The sequence below is a fragment of the Poromitra crassiceps genome (genome assembly GCF_964638095.1).
Source record: "Poromitra crassiceps genome assembly, chromosome: 3".
NCBI classification, from domain to species: domain Eukaryota; kingdom Metazoa; phylum Chordata; class Actinopteri; order Beryciformes; family Melamphaidae; genus Poromitra; species Poromitra crassiceps.
Window position 1 is genome coordinate 51,370,072 of NC_139625.1, and position 21,978 is coordinate 51,392,049.

At 42.2% G+C, this 21,978-nt stretch overlaps 1 protein-coding gene across 1 annotated transcript; it reads left to right on the forward strand.

The window, feature by feature from the left end:
* The first annotated feature begins 1,910 nt into the window (after positions 1-1,910).
* On the forward strand, positions 1,911-10,822 carry manea (mannosidase, endo-alpha). Its single transcript, XM_083632828.1, has 5 exons — positions 1,911-2,018; positions 2,998-3,614; positions 9,266-9,375; positions 9,551-9,627; positions 9,822-10,822. The coding sequence occupies exons 2-5, from the start codon at positions 3,083-3,085 to the stop codon at positions 10,453-10,455; spliced, it is 1,353 nt and encodes a 450-aa protein (XP_083488954.1). The 5' UTR covers positions 1,911-2,018; positions 2,998-3,082; the 3' UTR covers positions 10,456-10,822.
* The last annotated feature ends 11,156 nt before the right edge of the window (positions 10,823-21,978 follow it).

The window sequence follows — 21,978 nt, forward strand, 5'->3', positions numbered from 1 at the left end:
CATTTTCAGTAACTTGCCCAACACTGCTTAGTTGCACACCCACTGTTTCAGCTTTACCAGCAGTGCGCCCGGTTGCATAAACTACCTCAACGTCCTCCTCAGAGCTGGGGAGTTTGTTTTTCTTCTTCCTCTCTGTACGATGCCATGGTCTCCTCTTCTCCTTCCATTGGCATGTGGCCTCCATAGCGAGCGAGTGGACACAGTGAGCCTGCCCGAAATGATAATATTGTAATTAGCATCTCAACTAGCCTCTTTTGGGATGTGTGTCATATAACTAACAGAGAACTATTAGTGGAGGGAAATAACTTACAGTTAGATCACACATCCCAAATCTCAACTAACGTTAAATTCCAGTAGAAAATGTAAAGCAAAAGCAGCTTGACAATGTTTGGTAACCAGAAATATATATTCCATCATACACAATATTTGGCCACTCACCGTGTAGAAAGTAAAGTTAAACAGCGCGGATAACAGCCTGATACAAGAGCATCAATCTAATTAAGAAGTCTGATAACACAGTGCAAACTTCAGTATGCCGGTGTTCCTTATAACCTCAGCCTGAAAGAATTTATGACATCAGTAATGACATCACAACTGCTTGAGTGACATCACAGTTGCTTGAGTGACATCACTGATGACAACATAACTGTAACCAGTGCTCAAGTGACATCACTTATGACACCAGAGTTGCTCGAGTTACATCACTGATGACATCACAACTGAACAACTGTGCCGTGCCAAAATCTCCTGGTCGCTGATTAATTGTTTTGTTAAGATGCCATGTTATTTTGTTCTTGTACAAATAAATCACGTTTCAAGTTGTTTTTTATTTGTAAATGCATTTGTTCTAGTTTACAAGCAAAATAAGCATGCCATCCAAGTGTTTTATTGGGAATAAAAATTTATATATTCCATTTATATATTTATTTACATTTATTGTAATTAGTCCATCTGTTTTATGGCTGCACCTGGCATGTGTAATACGTCCTCCCAAACGAAAGGGGGCGACATATGTGATTCGTTTGTTAGTGACTGGTCGTCACGGTGCGCAGCCGCAGTATCAAAGCTCTATACCCTGTTTTGCACAGCCTACTGACAAAGAGCATGGAAGGAAAGAGACGAAACTCCGGCCATTTTTGGAAACAGAATGCGCCTCGCAGTGGTCAGCTGCGGTAGCGCGGGCCCCTATAATCAGCCTCTCTAAACAGTAACTCAACGGGAGAACACTAAATTTCGTGGATTCACATCTTTTCTGGGCGTACTGTAAATCTTGATTGAAGTGGTGTAGTGCAGGGATGTAAAACAACAACCATATTGTGGAAACTAAGCAAAATTTTTCTTTTTTTTCTTTTAGTTTTTTCAAGATAAATAGTAAATGCAAAGGACCCGAGGTTAAAACCACGGCAACACACTTCTGACGGAGTGGACGACAGCCGCATTAGCTATTTATCTTGAAAAAACTAAACAAAGAAAACGAAACATTTTGCTTAGTTTCCACAATATGGTTGTTGTTTTACATCCCTGCACTACACCACTTCAGTCAAGATTTGCAGTACGCCCAGAAAAGATGTGAATCCACGAAATTTAGAGTGTTCTCCCGTTGAGTTACTGTTTAGAGAGGCTGATTATAGGGGCCCGCGCTACCGCAGCTGACCACTGCGAGCCTGTGCGAGGTTCTTTTGGCGCTGTCACGCTTCCAAAAATAAAAAATGGCGGAGGCTGCTGGGCGCTGATGTTGCAATGGGGCAATATGGAGCTTTCAGTTCTTTCCATAAAAGTTCTTTGCTACTGATGAACCTACCCTGCTGAAGTGCAGTTTTCGCATCACATGCAATGCACATACAGTAATGTATGAAGACTGACTCAAGCGAGTAGATTAAATTAATGTTGTAAAAATTAACGTGGGTCCAGTTTGAGAACCAAGCGGCTTTGTCCGTCGGGTGGAAATCCGACTGTTCTGCTGCCCTGGGCCGGTGTTGACAGGTCTTCGCAAGTTTATATGGGCTTCTTCAACACAGGTAGAGTTTATGTTAACGTTGTTGGGTAACTATTTGTTTGTCTATGCATTGCATTGGCAACACTGGAGTATTCATGACCAAGCACAGTGAGCGTAACGTTACTGTGGACTAGAGCTGAGTAAGTTACTTCCGCATAGGCTACATTCATTCTCTCGCTCTCTCTGTCTTGCTTGCACCTGTGTTGCTTCCTGCATTTTAGACACAAAATGGGTGAATTGGGTGGGAAGTGAAAAGCGAGGCACCACAATGCAAAAGCATCAAGAATCAATGAAACAAACTCATATCAAGATATTTTTTAACAGCCAGAGTATTACAAACGATATGTTGTTGTGCAGTATGCAGTGCAGCAATCACAGTAATAAGATTGAGCAAACAGATAACCTCAAAATACAAAAAAAATATCTAAAGTGGAAAGTAAAAGTCACTCGTATAACAAAGTGATATATAATGGGGTCGATATGTAACATGACCATGTAAAATGTCCAGAAAAGTCCTTAAGTTATATATAATTGGAGGGGGGGGGGGGGGTAGGATAGTGTCCGTGGGATGTCAATATAAAATGTTGATATAAATGTCCATGTAAGATGTCAAGTAAAGTGTCCATGGCATGGGATAATGTCCATGGGGGGGGTGATTTGTGGGGGCATTTAAGTCTCTGTGAGGGAAGGTTCTGGTCCTGCAAGACATCAGTCTTCTGCCATGATGGGGGAGGACTCTGAAGAGTTTGTTATTTCAACAGATCACATCATTGTGTGTGTGTGTGTGTGTGTGTGTGTGTGTGTGTGTGTGTGTGTGTGTGTGTGTGTGTGTGTGTGTGTGTGTGTGTGCGTGCGTGCGTGCGTGCGTGCGTGAGAGAGAAAGAAAGAAAGAAAGAAAGAAAGAAAGAAAGAAAGAAAGAATGCATGCGTGTGTGTCTAGGTCACTCACATACTCTCCTAGTAATAACACTCATATATCCCATATTTCCTCAAACCTCTAGGCTGAGAGAAAATACACTGGCACTTTCTCCAACAGTCTGCTGTCTCAACAATGGACTGTGGACATCCTGAAGCACGAGCTGAAGGATGGCAAGGCTGAGGCGCAGATCTTGCATCACATTCATTGTTTTGGTGCTGCTCGTGCTCATTGTGACAGTTGTTTTGAAGTCGTTTGCGCCAGAGGATTCTCCGTTCGGCAGCCCCCTCGGTCTTGAGCTGTTCTTGGACAACAGAGGAGGTGGAAAGAATGACATTACAGTTCAGAAAGACAATAAAGCTGACACTAAACCAGCCCAGACCAACATGGATGACTCCGCACAGGCAGAGAAGGATGCAAAACTGGAAGCAACGCTGAGGAAGTTCTCTCCTCCTAACTACAACCTCCACGCCTTCTACTACACATGGTTTGGAAACCCACAGTTTGATGGCAAGTACATTCACTGGGACCACCCGCAGCTGCCACACTGGGACCTCAAGGTGGCCCAAGGGTATCCACAGGGGAGGCACATCCCGCCTGATGACATCGGAGCCAACTTCTACCCAGCTTTAGGGGCCTACAGTTCCAGGGATCCGTCTGTTATAGAGGCTCATATGCAGCAACTCCGTACAGCAGCCATTGGTAAGACAGAAAAAAACAAAACTTGACTACAGGCCTGGGCGATAATTCAAAATTATTGTTAATTATCGTATCGTGAGTCATGGTGATATTGTGAATTTGTGATACACAGTTCAGTTGTAAATTAATGTTTATAAGCAATTTATACTCAAAATTGAGACAAAATGAGGTATGGATATCCATATATATGGATTATGGAATAATTTAAAAATGTCAGTTTTGATCGTCATCGCATGTACCATGCTGCAGTTCAATGCAATGAACATCCATTTGATTATTATGTGATTTGACATAATGTAAGCCACATTGTGATATTTATATATATTTATATATCAAAATAATCCTTATGATTATTGTAGATGTCACCCCCAAATAGTTGACGATTCGTTCGAAGGAGCCTGATTCGACTGCCAATCTCACAATCACAAAATGTGGCTATGAAACAAGGATCATTCCATTCCGGCTACTATATGGGGGTGCTCAATGTCTGATTTTCCATAGAATTGTTTGGTTTCTCCCAATAGATTGTGATATCCTATTTTGTATCAGCCTATTAATACCATAAAACCAAGTCCCACTTAAACAAACAAATCAAACAAGCTCATGTCAATGGATTTTCTGATTGCCAGATAGTCTTATAAAAAAGAAAAAGAACAATAGTCAAATATTTGTAGAAAAGAGAAAGGAGTGCGTCTTTGGTAGGCCAAGTAGTATAACGTCAAGGTGCTCTTTGGTCAGGGGTAGGACAGTTGAGACTAAAAAGAAGTAACCAAGGCACTCTTGTAGGTGAAAAAACTTAAAAAGCCTTTATTGTATGGCTAATGCATAGTAGCAAGAATTAAAAACGCAGCAACGCGTTGCGGCACACAGGCCTTTCATCAGGGTGACAAAGGGAAAAAAACTGCAATGCAAACATATATAAGGTGGGGCAGGAAATGCCAACATAGTTCATTTGCATAATACATTGAGCTGACAGGAAGACGACCATATAAGGAGTCGGCAGGTAACTCCAGCAGTGACATCATGGAAAAAAACACCTTGTACAAACCTATCACTCATTTCAGAGGTACAACTTGTAAAAACAACAAACATAAGCACATGTCCCCCCCCAAAAGGGAGAAAGCAGCACAACAAAGCAATTTACAAGAAAGGAGAATCATCAATCTCCTCATTGAGGCCTGGATAGGTCATGGCCTTGAGTTTGAAGATCCAAAAAGTTTCTTGTTGTAATTGTTTTTTGAGGCGATCCCCTCCCCTTCGAGAGTTGGGGACCACCTCAATGGCCATGGCCTTCAGAGAGTTGGGGGTTGCCGTGGCCAGCCTGTTTGTAGTGTTTAGCTATTGGATACTTGTCATTGGAGGTCCTAATGGCATAAACATGTTCAGAGACCCTGTCCCTCAGTCTGCGTTTGGTGCGACCAACAAATATTTGTATTGAACAACCAAATCCGACTCGACTGACAGAATTCTGAGTTGGGTACAGTCCTAGATTATTGTGATATTAATTTCAAACATATCACTCAGCCCTACTTAACATCAGCATATACAGTACTAGGGGTGGGAAGCCCGCAGTAACTCACGATACGATACTATCACAATACTTGGCCGTCGATAACAATGGTATCATGATGCAACGATTCTACAATAATAGATTCCAAGACATTTAATCCACGATACATCACGATATCTGTGTAACTGAAGAGGAAACCAGGTCGAAACCTGGCATAGGGGCGGTGCATGGTATCGTCACCCATGTAGTATTATTTTGCGTCCGCCAGCCAAAGAGGCTGGCCGATTTGAAATTGTACCAGCCTACACATTCGTTTCCCAGTCAGGCATATTTTTTAATCCCAATTTTGTGTATAACTAACATTTGTGTAATGGTTGTCTTGATTTGGGAAGAAAGTAGACGCGTTTTAACAGTCAACAGAACACATACAACATAGTGTGTGGTCCGATTATAAGACGACCCCCCTTTTCCAAGACACATTTTGGGAAAATAAAATGAAAAATCCTTTTTGAAGGGCAGATCATATTTTTTTAATCAAGACAATCATGTTATAGGAATCTAATAATAAAACACATTTGTGTAGCACTCCCCGGGAACATCCATTCAACTCCATGGGAAACGAGCCAACTTATCTCTCCGTCTGTCTTAAATAAACACTTTCCAAATGAGTTGATGGTCTGAAAAAACAATTTCAAGTCTTTTTCATGCTCTCAAGTCCTCAGTTTTTTTAATTATACCCCCATTTCGAGGAAAATAGGCAATATACTTCGGATAATTATTTGAAAACATACTTTATCAGATCGATAGAACTCAACATAGCCTAAGGTCTTGCACGAATATGTCTTCTGGTAAATTAGGCATATATAGATATTAATCTACCAAGCAACACTTGACACAAATATAGGTAACCATTTCACAGCAGTCCAGCCCACCATGGTGGAAAATGAACCATTCTTTAAGTTAGAATTATATCGAAATATATGTTGCATGGTGTAGCATTTGTGTATGCCGAATTGTTACAGATAACCATATTTCAATAAATAAGAATCATTCGTTGATTTGAAGCAGTCGGTTGGTTCTCCATCTTCACATCTTCTTCCTCGTCATTTGGTCCAAGCTGGTTCACTCGACATCAAATATCTTTATATCACATCTTATTAACAACCTCCCTGCTCTGACCAGACAACTATAATGGGCTCGTTCTGTGATATTTGCGGTCCATTCGGGTACATGATTTACCTTACTACATAGCCTACACAACGGTTCTTTGTTGGCAATGTTTATTGACAAAAGCACACTGGCAGATACATACCAAATGGTTCAAAGTAAATCTCTCAAAAGTCTCAAATCTGTCAGCATTATATTGTCAGCATTTGGCTTATGTTATTGCAATATAGGTTGAACAACTGATGATCAGCAATATTCTCACAGTAATATGCACATGGGAATCAAAACGTAGCATTAATTTTCACAAATCATTTGACCAGGGGACAATGTGCCTCTGTTGTGTTGTGCTGTTCCTGCTCCACCATGGTAGGCTACTCCGGCGGCCATCCCTTGAAGAAACAAACGACACCGTGTTATATTAATCACTATAACATTAACGCCACCAAATTTCAGTTAAAGTATAGCAACGGCGCTCACCAACTTGCTCACATGTTTACGTTAGCACACGATGCTAATCGAGCTAGCGTTAGCTTACAAACATGAGCATCACTCAAACAGTCCAACATAGCAGACCACCAAGTGCGCGATCAAATCCACCTCAGTTATAAAGTTTAGAGTTTGCCCAGAGATATAATAAGTATAATAAGTCTAATAGCAGTTTACCTTGTAAAGGCTTAGCAGCAGCTAGCAGGCTGGAGACTCATACCAGGCTCACTCACACCACACCATGGGCTCTTGGCCAGGCCCCTGACAAGACGGTGGTCGGCTGGCTGGACTGCTACTCGCCCATACCAACAGCTTAGAGGTGCATTACCGCCAGCTACCGGACTGGAGTGTGGAAAGACCATTACCGTGTGTGGAGTCGTGCATAATGTGTCCCGGTGACTGAGTCGAGTGTAGGGGGGCTGATGCATCACGATGCACCGCCCCCAAAAATACCCCTAAAAACGCAAAAAGCAGGAATTATGCATTTATTCACAGAATTGACATGAAACAATGTACAACAAAGTGCAGACTGCATAGTGCCTCTATAGCACACACTGACTGACACTTGTCCATGACTCCACGTGTGAAGTTAAAATGTTAACGGAAGTTCAAATGTTTAAAAGAAGGATACAAAATAATGCATCACTAAAATATTTTCAATCTGTGTAAATTAATGCTAAGTAAAAAAAAAAAAACATTTCAGGATATATGTCACAATATGGTATCACAATATATGGCATCGGTGTATCGATAAAGTATTGCAAGAGGAAGTATCACGATATATTAATATTTTGTCCCACCCCGTCCCCTAGCATATATGCAATCGCATATTAGTATTACCATAATACAGTTACACTTGATCTCAGTGTAGGGGGGGAATGGGTGCAACTTTTGTCCCACTGTATAAAAAAATGGGGACATTTATAAAATTGTGGGGGCACTTAAAAAATAAATAAATTAGTTAATAAAGTTCAGGGTTGCCACGGGTCTGGAAAGTACTTGGAGGTGCTTGGATTTGGGCGTACGGGTAGTGTCGCAGTAGAGGGTCACAGGTTCGTGCCCCCGTGTTACCACCGGGTTGGTCGAGCGCCCATACAGGCACGATTGGCTGTGTCTGTGGATGGGAAGCCGGAATGAGGGTATGTGTCCTGATCGCTGCACTAGCGCCTCCTCTGGTTGGTCGGGGCGCCTGTTCGGGGTGGAAGGGAACTGGTGGGAATAGCGTGATCCTTCCACGTGCTACGTCCTGCCGGTGAAGCTCCCCATTGTCAGGTGAAAAGAAGTGGCTGGCAACTGCACATGTATCGGAGGAAGCATGTGTGTGTCTACGGCTCTCCCCAGGTCGGCAGAGGGGGTGGGGCAGCGACTTGGGTAGCTGGGGGAATTGGCCAAGTACAATTGGGGAGAAAATGGTGGGGAAATCAGAAAAAAAGTGCTTGGATTTTAAGAAAAATAAATTAAGGACTTGAAAGTGCTTGGATTTATGAAGATGTCCTCAAAAGTGCTTTGACTTGTCCTACCGGAATCTCTGTGTTTGAACCTTGTGCACTATGTAATCTCAAAATTCACCTATGATACAATTTGTATATGTCATCAGTAGTGCTGGACCAAGCTTGATACACTGTCTTCCTAAAGGTGCCTACACATGATCCGCGGTAAAACAGCTCTGCGCCCGCTGTCCCATTGTTTTCCTATGGGGAAGAGCGACGCTTCTCAACTAGGCGGCAGCACTACCCTTTTGGCACAGCTCGATTTTGCCACTTTGCTCTGCGCTCAAAGTTCAAAATATATCAACGCTGACCTACTTATTGCTGACCTTTCATGAGCGTAACCAATCAGAGGACGTATGCCTGTGCTGCTGCTGCTCACCTCTTGTCCTGCAGTCAGATTTGCGCTCTGCTCACCAGATCGCTCTACCTCGCGGTGAGAAAAGTGCAGACCTCTTATCATGTGAAGGCGCCTTTCGTGTTGGGCCGAGCTTGATACACTTCTACTGTATCATTCTCCAAGTAGGCTACAAACATACAGCGATTTGCTGATTGCTGAGCTGCTGTTGTGCTCGCTCACACGTTCTTATCTTGAATATGCAGCTGGTCGTCTAGGACTAGGTAACCTGCGGCGGATACATTTTTGTTTTAATCTGGCAACCTTGAAGTTGCTAAAGTGTAGTGTAAACAACAGCGCTGTTTGTGTCAGTGTGCTCTTCATCGTCTTCTTCCGGCAACCAGCTTGCAGGTGCTGAGTGTGTGCTAGATATGGAAATGGAAATTAAATGAATTGAATTAAATAACATTATCCAACTCTTGGGGGCAATTTTTGCCCCTCAATCACAGTTTTTAGGGCCATTTCTTGGGCCATTTTTGCCTTGCCCCTGGCTTATTTCCTACACTGCTGGATATTTAGATCTACTGTAGTATTTATTTCTAAATGAGCATCTGAGATTTCTCCTATTCATGTTTGGGGCTTTTCGTTTAACTGTATTTATTCTCAGGTGTGATTGCTGTTTCCTGGTATCCTCCTGGTATGAAGGATGACAATGGCGAGCCAACAGATGACATTGTGCCTTTGCTGCTGGAGGTGGCACATAAATACCACATTAAGGTGCGTATGATGATGGCAGCCATTTGTTTCATAATGATCAACTGAATAAATGCTCAAAGTATCATATCATTAAAGAAGATTGATGAATGTAAAGCAGAAGGCTTTCTCTTGCCACTGAATGTCTGTTCATTATCGTAATCAGACGTCTACTTTCCTGTCATTGATTTAAATACAGGTGGCTTTTCACATTGAACCATACAAAGGAAGAGATGAGATGACTATGTTCACTAATGTCAAGTACATCATTGAAAAGTGAGTAATGCAGTGATTCATTTTCTGGTTTTGTCTCTCCAATAATAGACAATCAATATACTGTAGTATCTGTGGACTATTGATTCAGATCAAAAGCATTGATGATAATGATGATGCATCTTTCAGCCTTTTTTATTCCTGTGACGTTATTAATTCTCTTCTTTGCTTGTTTATGTGATGACTCCTCTCCCCAGATACGGGGAGCACCCTGCCTTCTTCAAGTACAGGACAAACACTGGAAAGCTTCTTCCCTTGTTCTATGTGTACGACTCGTATCTGCTGAACTCGGAGCAGTGGGCCAAGCTGCTAAAGCACACAGAAAGCAGCAGCATCAGGGACACCCCGTACGATGCCGTCTTCATCGCCCTGCTGGTTGAGGAGAAGCACAAGAGGGATATCGTGACTGCTGGTTTTGATGGTCTCTATACTTACTTTGCCACTAATGGCTTTTCCTATGGGTCCACTCATCGCAATTGGGAGTCTATTAAAGCTTTCTGTGAGGATAACAACCTAATGTTCATTCCCAGTGTGGGCCCAGGGTATATTGACACAAGCATTCGGCCCTGGAACTTCCAAAACACTCGAAATCGCATTAATGGGAAATATTACGAGACGTCGCTGAGTGCTGCCTTACAGGCTAGGCCTGATTTCATCTCCATAACATCTTTTAATGAATGGCATGAGGGGACTCAGATCGAAATGGCAGTTCCCAAAACAAGCCAGACTGTTTATCTAGACTACTTGCCCAACAAGCCAGCAGTCTATCTGGAGATAACTCGCAAATGGGCTGCAATATTTGGTGGTGAGCGCAGGAGATGGCAAGAGTGAACTGATAAAGCAGCATTTACAGATGGGTGAAACATTTGACATGAAACGTGAATAAAACTAGTTGCAGAATTCACAAGTATGCAAATTATTGTATGGGAAAAGCCAAAGTATTTGCAAAGCCTAACACAAATGATGTACCACATTATTTTATTTCCAGCTGGGGTGATGTCTATCTTCTTTTTTATACTTGAATGAGCTATTAATTTAATTGATGTTGTCCTACTTGTTTACACAGCACGATGCATTTTTTGGATCATAACACAATGAACATGTTTTATCCCTCGTATACATAATTAATTGTCAACACCATGCCTAAACTGTGCATGGGGCATGATTTGCCTTTATGTCATTTGTGAATCCATTAACAATAAAAACCAATAAAGAGTATCCTATATATGGTAAGAAACAAGTAAACGAAACGATCTTCTTCCACTCAGCCTTCTTTCAGAAGTGGACTGGGACATGGTGACATCTGAAAGGCATCAGCCTAAACATCATCACAGGGATGTACACAGTGCAGCGATGATGGAGAGCAGGTAGCCATTACACTCACATTACCCACCTTTTTATTTGGGGAATAGCTCACCTACTTTTTCCGGCCCACTGCTATCAAGGCAAATGTTCCATGTGATGAAGATGTCTGTCTGTCTAAAGACACATAAACACAGTAACTCAAGAACACATGATTGAAACTTCATACTTACACCACAGGTCCCCCATATTCACCTTATGTAGCCTCGCCCACTTGACCCGTTTGTGTTACGACTTCCTGTTCAAAATGCCGGCTGTTTTACCTGCTCAAACCAGAGATCATCTCTCTGGTCAAAGCTAGTGACTCACTGGAAGCAGACTGCAGGGATAAGCTCTGTCACAGGAAGTGTAAACACAATCGGTTCATATTGTGTTTACACTTCCTGTTAGTCTCTCAAGCCAGACTCTTCTACATAAGGTGAATAGAACAGATAATCTGATCACATTCTGAAGCACCTTGCTTTGTACATTTGCACATTAATGATTTTCTTGAAACTACTATAAGGGACAGAGTTCATTATGTCTCCATGACATGTTATGTTTGTGAAGACAAGTATGTTAATAGAAATATTAGCTAATCAGGGCTTTAATTTGTTTAATTAATGGGCTCATTAGCATATCGTTATACTTATTATGGTGATTTTGGTGGGATATCCGGCAGCTCAAATGCCTCTCGTTATTTGTGGAATAGCTTGCCCACCTCTGGCATGAATCTTTTCCATGATGAGTTAAGGCAACACTTGCTTTGTCTCTTTTGTGGTTCAGGGAATCAATTCCCCCGAAGATCCAATTCTAAAGAAAAAACTAAATTCCTGCACACACTTATCACCTCTGCATTGATTTATTAAAAAGAGTCAATATTTCATTCACAAGGACATTTATCAAGACATATCAATCAGAAAGTGACTTAAGTTCTTAAAATTAAATACAGCCCATGATTTATAACAGCCACAGCTGGGTTGGTTGGAGGTGTGTCCATGATCGCACACAACAGCTCACGCTTTTGAGCATCTGACTCTAGCCGGCTGACCCTGTTTCCATTTTAAAAACTGCGACAGTTCACACAACTTTAACACAAGCATTTATTATACATCAACCTCTTGAGCTAATTCTGCTCTCACTCAGAATGTCAAAATATAAGCAATGTGATGTATAGTTTTTGAGATATTAATGTTTGCTTGGCACAACTCATACTAGTTAACTGGTGCGGGGTTCCGCATTTGGGCAATATAAGGGTGTATTCACACCTATCTCGTTTGGAGCAGTTGTTTTCCGAAACAGAGAGCGTTTTCCCCCTTGGGGAGTGTGAACACAGCAATCGCACTCGGATGCGGGACAAAACAAGCGGACCGAGATCGCCAAGAAAGGGTGGTCTCGGTCCGCTTTAAACGAACTCTTGTGCGGTTCGTTTGTGGTGAGAACGTGATCCGACCTCATCCACCACAACTGCAGGAAGCAGTGTGCATTTTTGGATAAACCAGCTGCAGTCAGCTGCGCTGTGCGTAATGGCCTGAAGAATAAGCATTTTATTGTTTAAAAACAACATCTTCATTCAGATCCTGTTTTTGCAACTTGTGACTTGCATGGATAAACTTTGGGGGATTTTTGGATCATAACATCAGCAGTTTGAACTCAATCAACTTACCTCTGGTCTCCATCTATCTATCTATCTATACTATAATTGCGGGAGCGTCTGTCACTCTCTCTGTCTCTCTGTCCTTGGCGTATCTCGAGAACTGTTGGTCGGATCGATTCGGACGCGGGACACGTTCGATATTAATACATTTGTGTCCAATCAAGCGTGTGCTCCTTCAAGCCCTGGCTGAAGTGTCAATACTGCTGTGAGTACAGTGGTTGAGTAAACAGGGTCGTTAACTACCGTAAGTCAACATCGAGTCCTTGAGATTGAATGGGGGGGGGGGGGTATTATCTTATAAGGAGTCCTTGGCTGAAAACATTTGAAAACCTCTGCTCTAGGGCAACACCACTTCCGGGAACCCGCATCCTGTGTAAGTAGGGTTCCCAGAGTAAAACCTGACCATTTCCACCACTGCTTATGGATGAGCATCATTTGCTGCATGCCATCGAGAACCTATTGTGCAGTGCAGTGCCCTGTTTTTGTGCAATTCGGCATAGCGCCACCTACTGGCAACATAGAAAATGTGGTTTATCTCAAGAATCATTTGTCAGATCGACTTCAACTTTGGGGAGTGTGCTGAGGGGAACTCGACACAGTGCAATGCCGAATTTCGTGTAATTCGGCACAGGGCCACCTATTGGCCACACAAAAAGTGGTTTATCTTGAGAACCGTTCGTCCGATCGACGCTTAGTGCACTTAGGGGGACTCAAGGAGGTGCAGGGAGCTGAATTATGTGCAATGTGGCATAGCGCCACCTACTGGCAAGACAAAAAGCGCTTTATCTCCATAGCCATTCATCTGATCGACTTAAAACTTAATACTCGGGGAGTGCGCTTAGGGGGACTCAACAGAGTGCAGAGAGCTGAATTCCGTGTATTTTGGCATAGCGCCACCTACTGTCAACACAAAAAGCGGTTTATCTCGATAGCCATTCATCTGATCGACTTCAAACTTGGTAAGTGTGCTGCTGGGAACCTGACATAGAGCAGTGCCAAATTTTGTGCAATTCGGCACAGCGCCACCTACTGGCAACACAAAAAGTGGTTTATCTTGAGAACCGTTCATCCGATTGACTTCAAACTTGGGGAGTGTGCTCCTGGGAACTCAAAGTAGTGCGGCGCTGAATTTCTTGCAATTTGACATAGCGCCACCTGCTGGCAACATAAAAAGCAGTTTATCTCATATAGGAAAATCTCTGGGAATTATTTTTTCCATCCCGAGAGTCTATTAGCCTACCGGAGTGTCTCCTTGCCAATCCAGGAGGCTTGGCAATACTATTTGGACCGTTTGATTTGTGGCTGTGTGAACACAAACGAACCAAGGCACAAATGCAACAATTGTATCAATTAAGTACCTGAATCGGAACAAAGCAAATGACCTACAGGTGTGAATACACCCTTAAATGACAAACTTAAGTAAAAAGGACAGAAGAATTTGATTATCCATTTCGTTATCCATGATCAAACGTCTGTCCACTTTTCTCAACTAGCGGGGTATATGCATGGATGTATTAAAAGAACTGGATAGGGGACCTGCCACGCCCACCCATGCATTCGGACGGAGGTAGCTCATTGGCGCATGAAGCCATCATGGGGGCTTTTTCTTCCTGGTTTTACTTCCTGACTATGCAGCCCAAGGCGAAGTGCGCATGTGTGCCATGACGTGTTCCATGACGTCTCCCACCCCTCCCACCCATGGATTGTATTACAAGAAGAAAATACCCCCGTATACGGCTCTTAGTGGCTTCTGAAGAAAAAAATGCCCCATAAAAAATTAGTTGATAATTAAAAGAGTCGTTTTATACTTTGAGTGACACCCGGAAAAAATTCCCCTGGGTTTAACAGCTGCCGGAGTCCCCATGCAAGTGGATGGGAATTTTCCTTTCTGGGCTGCATGGCGTCACGTGACTTGCATTACAGAGCTTCGCCAGCATGTTCAAATGGCTTCAAAGCCCAGCGCTATTCCTGGGGGCTTGGGTACATAGACATATATAAAGGCTAGATGGCTTACCCGCGCTGCCGGTCAATGGAGAGCGACGTCGTCGCATGGTGGCCATCTTGCTACGGCACCACAGCTTTATATATATCTATGGGTTAAAAAACGCTAACATTTTATTATTATTATTGGCTCCAAATTACACCAAACTTAAACTGAAGCATCATCATCATGAGATGAATTCACGCACCTAGTTTCACGCAGTTTCATCCATTTTGCTAGGAGCTATGAGCATCTGTTGTTGGGTTAGTATTATCACATCAGATGATCATAACTCCTAGGGAAATGGATGAAACTGCATGAAACTTGTGCCTGAATCCCTCTCATGGCATAGATGCTTCGGTTTAATTTTGGTGTAATTTGGAGCCCATCAAAAAAATTGTGTTTTTAGTGTTTTTTTTGTTGTTGTTGCCATATCTCGGGAACGGAATATGCTTGTAATAAACCAAACCGTTTGTAAATCCGTCAAGATTTCAGCGAGTTATGAGTATTTTTGTCTGTGCACCCTCCAACAGCTTCCATAGAACGTACCAGAAAGCCTGCCGTAGCAAGATGGCGGCGCTTCAACGACGCTGGTGACTCCGCCTTAAGCCATCTAGCCATGTCTATGCTTCAGTGCGTCGCCACAAAAAGTGCGTCACCAGCGCGGCACACTTTCTTCTTCTGTTGTTTGTAGGCGGGTCGCCGACAGCTTCAAGCTGCTTACCGCCACCTGCTGTACAAGTAGGTTAGTTGCATCGTTTCAACAATCTCTCTCCATTCGCTCTCGAAGACGGAGTCTGATGACGAAGACGGGCTCAGCCCGTCTTCGTCTTTAAAACGGCTTTAACACTCCAAACAATAGAGGTAGTGTGGACAATAGGTGCAAACGAAGTGCAATACGGCCTAGTGTAGACATGGCCTTAGGGTCTTCACTGTTGATGAATCCATCTGCACTGATGCAGGTTTTACATGCAACACATTGTAGGATGATGATCTGTCTGGTTTTGAATTATCACTTGCCTCAAATCAAAATCAAATTGTGTCTGCTATTGAATTACCACAAAAGTAAACAAGGACACATGTTTAGGTTTGTTTATTTATAGGCTACTTAATTTAGGCCTATATGTCATTATTTAGAGAGAGAGAGAGAGAGTGAGTTCAAGATAGGTCCCCTAGGCCAGTGATTCTCAAACGAAAATCACTATTTCTGATATGAATTTGTCCAGAGTTCTGACTGTAGCTATAGAGGTAACAAAGAAACTATGATCACAACAGTCATCTACATTCAACTAAATTATTTTCAAAAATGAGACTTCCCCTATACTATAGGGGAGAACTGAAGCCTCAGCAAAAGTTGGTATAAACAGGATGCCCAGACCCGTGAGGGTGCTGATTCAGCTGAAGAAATCAACCAGAATGATTCAACACTTGACCATGATTGTTAGAGATCTCACAGAGGTAGACAGCCGCTGGACGAGTGCTTCTCGCCATCAGGTTGTTATCCGGTTAGAAACCTATTGTATGCTACTACATGTCCAACTGATGTAGATAGGCTAACCTGGCCACTTGTTAAGTGAGAGCTGATCCGGGATTCTGTACTGAATTGCTGAGCAACATATCTGCAAAATAGATTCTTGTAACTTCTTGTATTGATACTTATCTATACTATCGATACCTGTTGCAAAGGAGTATTGTATCCGATTCAAATTTTCTGTATATATTTTCGATACTATCAATACTTTTGACAATCCTAATACCCACTACAATAAACTAGACTACACCATTGACAGTAGGTTGGATTGGATTTGTATCACAGGACATTTCACAGGACAGCTTGATTTGTACTACTTTTTAAGAGATTTGGCTGCACAGGAAGACCCTGAGATCCAGGTCCTCGTTCATTCCCAATGGTGTCAGAGTCTTAAGCTAGCTCCTCATCTGGAAATTTGAACTCTCTCAATATCAGTATACCAGTATGAGGTCGGGGGATGTTTCACATTATGTGCAAAATGAAGGGCAACTGGACCACCTTTGTTTCTAATAGCAGAACGATTTTCCACCATTCTTAAAAGATCTGGTTGTCATGCTGATGTATACTTCACAAGGACACTCGATGAGGACTGTTTCACTGGAATTCTATAGCTATAGGAACAGTTTGAACTGTTAGGTAGGACTCAAATCAAGTGAGACGTAGGGTCATTTTCCCATTGACTTCTATACAATCCTATTTCTTTTTGCAGCCAGTGGAGTCACCCCCTGCAGTCCATTTGAAAGAATGCAGGTTTAAGACACGTCCACATTGGCTTCGATTTTCACAAACGGAGCTGCCCCCCTTGTATGCAACCCTTTAGATTAGGGGATGCAGAAAGCCTTGTAAATGAATTGTAATAAATTATTTACACACCATTTATAACAGGCGTGGAACACTGTCATAAGTGCTGAGTGCTTCCGCAGACCTGGGGACAGCTGTCTTCGCTGACACGCAGTCATTAGCCCCTGTTCACCTGGATGTGAGGAGCTTCACTGACAGGTCATAAACTGGTTCAGAGGTTTGCATCGCCAGATCCCACCCACTCCACACACAACCCAAGTCTCTGTGGTGATTCTGGTGAATGTATTTAACACTGACCCACCTGTATCTCCCAACTAAATAATTTTTTATGTTTATTCACTTTAAAACAAATAATTTACTATTCTATAAAAACAGCTTGATCATAATTACTTTTTCGTGCTTTTAACCTTCCATGTCCCTAATTGATGATAGCCTACATGAACTGATTAACAAATATACTGATAATTTACTATATGACGACATATGGTCTAAACCTAAGCTTAGATCATATGTTCAGATGAAGCAGCGTTTTGGTCCTGAGCCCTATGTCACTTCCTTTCTAACCAGAAACCAGAGGTCTTTATGTGCTCAGCTGAGAATTGGTATCCTGCCTCTTGCCATTGAAGTAGGGCGGTTCACAGCTATACCAGAAGAGAACAGGATATGCAATGTCTGTCATCTAAAAGATGTTGAAAATGAGTTTCATTTCATGTTTTATTGTACCTTATATGATGATTTGAGGATTTCCTTATTTGACGAAATGCAAAAGCAAAGACCTGAGCTCTTCTGGGCAGATGATGGCCAGAAGTTGGAGTGGTTGTTTAAGACTGAGGTATTTAAGACTGCTAACTTTATCTCTAGGGCCTGGAATATATAGAAGGCAAGCACAGCTCTTTAAGTAGGTTCAGGTGGTGGTTTTCATGCTGTACAACTTTACCGTATGTATTTTGGGTGTTTCTGTTGGTTTTATGTTTTGATCATTGTTTGTTTAAATGATGAACAGTCAAAGTGTCCTGTAAGCCCATGTGGGCTGGGCTTCATTCGAAGCATGACACTTAAATAAAGAAAATCAATCAATCATATATTGATTTGTTTCACGATTAACAAATGTCTAGTAGCCTATAGCCTACTGATAGGCTACAAACAGATTTGTGGAATATCTTACAACTGATTCATAATAGGCTATATCAACTAAGTTTATGATCATTTCATGATTTACTAAAAGTAGATGACAACACATTTGTGATATTAATAATCTACAAATTATCAATGTTTTGTAAATGATTAGTTCATCATTAACTAAAGCCTTATAAATGACGACTGAAGATGATCATAGTGTTACTTACAACTTTAATAAATTAATGCAGAGGTGAAGTGTGTACGGTTTTGACTTTTTTTCTTTGAAAATAAATATTTTCTATTAAATTCATATAGCATAACTGACATATTACGTTACTAAACTATAGGGTATTTTAAGAGGAGAAATCATATCTTCTGGAAGTCATTGATTTTTGTTTTATACTGGTTGTTGTGATGCCTTACATCACCAACTGGAGGTCACAGTTCACCCACATTTTGATTTATCAAGTCAAAGGCACCACACTGTATTCTATAACAAACCTGCCTACTGATGGCCTATTTGTACAAACCCAGTCTTTTTGCCAAGTGGAGGGAAAGGGGGGGGGGGGGGGGGACTTTGACACCTGCTTTCTCACACATTGTTTTTCGTCTTTATGCAGAAGAACCTGTAGGCTACTTGATGATTAAAGTAGGCTATTGAAGCTGATCTCACACACTGCGCTGTGCGCTCCACAGCCTGCAGCTGCATTGACGGTATAAACAGAGCAAGGTAGCGCATGGGCAGCCAGCAGGGAATTATTCCATTCCACTCCACATCGCATCACATGCACATCCCTGGACCCTGACATACATGGCGTCGTCCTCACACACACCAAAGGATGGATAGTCTGCAGAGTGAGAGGATATAGCCGCCAATTTTGCAGCCATTATTATTCTTTGCGTCGGTGTGCACTGCAGCAGGGAAGATTAAGCCCATTGCTACAGTAGGTATCATTTTTGGGATCAGGTCGATGGATGTGGGTTCATCCGGATCTATTTCTGCAAATACCGCGGACCAGCGCAAAATAGGCTATCTATTCCATGCACATCCTTCATGTTCTGTACGCTGCAACGTGTCTTTGAAAAGGGCTAAGGACCTCAGGAGGAAATGAGAAGAAAGGTCTATTTTGATTCACGCCTATCGAGATGGTGAGTGAAATGCATGGTTATTTTCCCCTGCACCCCATGGCAGACCGGGTAGCCTACCTGCTTTTCAAGGCAAATCCTCGCAAATAAATTATCTCTATGGGGGGATGTTACAATGAATCAATGAATTCATTGACACCCCCCCCCCCCCCATTTCATTTTCGCACATTAGCGATTCCACTGTAAAAAAAATAAAAAATAAATCCTTTGTGCATCATAATTAAGCCATCCCCCCAACCATCGTTTATTTATTAACATTATTTTCCTCCCAAATCGTGGATAACAGTCTTGATTGCTTTCATCGCAAAGACATGTTTCTGTCCACGGCTATATTAGGCTATTTATATTGTGCGCGTTTTTGGTGCGCAAAAGGTTGCTGTGCTGTGTAGAGAACACAGTCACTGTGCCCGTGCATCTCCACTATTCTCATCAACTTCAATGCAGCACCTATCACGCCGAATGACAACCATTTTAAATGCCTTGGCTTGCATCACGTTTTAAAATGACCTTCAGTGCTGAGTGGCTGAAAATTCACTTTCACCTTGAATGGGTTGCCCTTTTATAAACCCTGCCTACATGGCCTTCCTGGCAGATAAACCACAGTGGAAATGTGAAATTATCATGTTATTTTAGCCTAGACGCCAGTCTGACATTTGCCCCATGGCCTATATAAAACCACGTCAAACACCACGCATCTCTGTGACTGATGCTACTAAAATCTGTGGTTGCATTCCCCCCCCAACACATTTCAAACGTAGCCCCGCTGCAGACTACTCACCCATGCGGTGCTCTTTCCCTGTCCCACATACATCACAATGCATTTGACCAAAACCCTGTTATTTCAACATCTGAATGAATGCTTGTACTGTACACGTGTCTCATCACTCTGGTCTCATTTACTGGTAGGCTAAATACAATTCAGATATGATTATAAGGGAAACAGAGAGAAGAGGAACATTGAAGCACATTACACTCATATGATATGCTCTGACCTCAGCATGATCACCATGGAGACGTATAACTTTACCATGTGCTGCATATTTCATAAGTCTGACTTTGATCTCTGCACTACAATGCAGCCTTTCTGCATCTACATTTCATATTCTCCATCATTGCATACAGGTAGGGGTCACATCTTCTGTCAAGCAAGGAGCTTATCACTGCTGCCATAACAGAAAGTGTGTTTCAACGGTGTAAGAGGATTTGCCTACATGAAAATGTATTGATACTGTAAGCCTTTAAAAGGAGTTAGATTCATCTGGCACTGGTTCATCATGTGGCTTCTGAACACCGATCTCTGCACCTAAGTCTCAGCTGTTTGCATGGATGGCAAAGATGAAACGGGGCTGTTAGACATAAGGCCAATTGTTCTCTATAAGTCATTGCATATTGGACAGATGGCATAAGGAGAATCAAAGGTCGAGATGGAGTTATTGATTTAAAGCTGTTTCGGTGATATATGGAATGACAAACAACCTCTCTCACTTGGCATCTCGGTCTGCTTGTATGGCCTCTTTATGCAACATGCAGGTGTGTTTGAGCCCAAGAGAGCATTCTGCTCCCTTCAGCCTTAAGATGGCAGCATTCTCTTACTATACTGTATGTGTGTGTCAAAAAATAGTAGTAACTGGCACCTGCATAACTGGACATTTTGAGATGATTTTGTATGTCTTTATTGTACATCTCCGCTAAATATTTCCTTCTGGAGATAATCTATATATTCAAGCGATACACTTTATCAGAGTACCGTATTTAATTGTTTTTCTTCATTGCCTGCAACATCAACACACAAGCACTGCATTTGTGTCCTGTGGAAGATGGTGGTGTTTGTCAAATTGTCCCGCTTTCTACCGTAATTGATTTTCTCTCTTTCTCTTCTAATGTCAAGGAGGCATCATTGAGGAGAGCCATATGTTCAAGATAAGACACTTCATTAGACGATTAAGGATCCTTACTGTTCTGCTTCAGAGCAAAGTGGCATCTCATAAGAGCTGTGACCTGCAATGTCTTTCTATGAACACTGAATCACTGAGAAGAGTGATCCTACTGTCGACCCAATGTAGGACCGGCTCCCTCAGGATCCCACAACCTCTACTCTTGCTTGGATTTCAGCACACAGACAAATCCACCAGGTCTGTATTATTATTATGTGCACGAGGATGAGAGCACATTTTTTTGCCTTTATTATAGTATCGATCCGGTGAAATTAGTGGATGCTGCCTATTTCAAGCAGAGTATGATTATAACAAGAGGAGAGCACATCATGTTCATAATGCAGAGATGCATTATGCATAAAAGCATAAATGATAAATTTATTCAGTGTGAATTAGGCTCTGACTCCATGATCTGGTGTAAAAAAAAAAAAAAAAAAAAAAAACATGGTGCAAATGCATGAAACCATTTCAATCACGAGAGACTTGTAGGAAGGATTAATAAACTTTCTTGAACAAATAACCAGTTTAAGTGTGGCGTATGACACCATGATATGATGACGCTCCTCTTGAGATGAGAGAGGGGGGGCGTCAGTGACGTATAGGATAGGCAATCCCCCCATAGGGATTTCTACAGGAGCCATGATGTTGGTGGTGATCAGGGGAGGGGGTGGGGCGAGACAACTGCTCCAGTGATGATGAACAGCAGCTGAGGATGATGGCACAAATGTGAGTAATGACGTAGTAGCAAGGGCTCTATATACCACCACCACCGCTTAGGTGATTGGCTCAGCAGATCAGGAGAGACAGATGTCCTTAGCTGATTGGATATTGGGAAATGGAGAAG

Excerpts from the sequence above, each read along its gene's own strand:
- manea (XM_083632828.1), top strand. The coding sequence starts at position 3,083 with ATGGCAAGGCTGAGGCGCAGATCTTGCATCACATTCATTGTTTTGGTG. Across the intron at positions 3,615-9,265 it reads ACTCCGTACAGCAGCCATTG|GTGTGATTGCTGTTTCCTGG; the intron begins GTAAGACAGAAA and ends ATTTATTCTCAG. Across the intron at positions 9,628-9,821 it reads GTCAAGTACATCATTGAAAA|ATACGGGGAGCACCCTGCCT; the intron begins GTGAGTAATGCA and ends TCCTCTCCCCAG.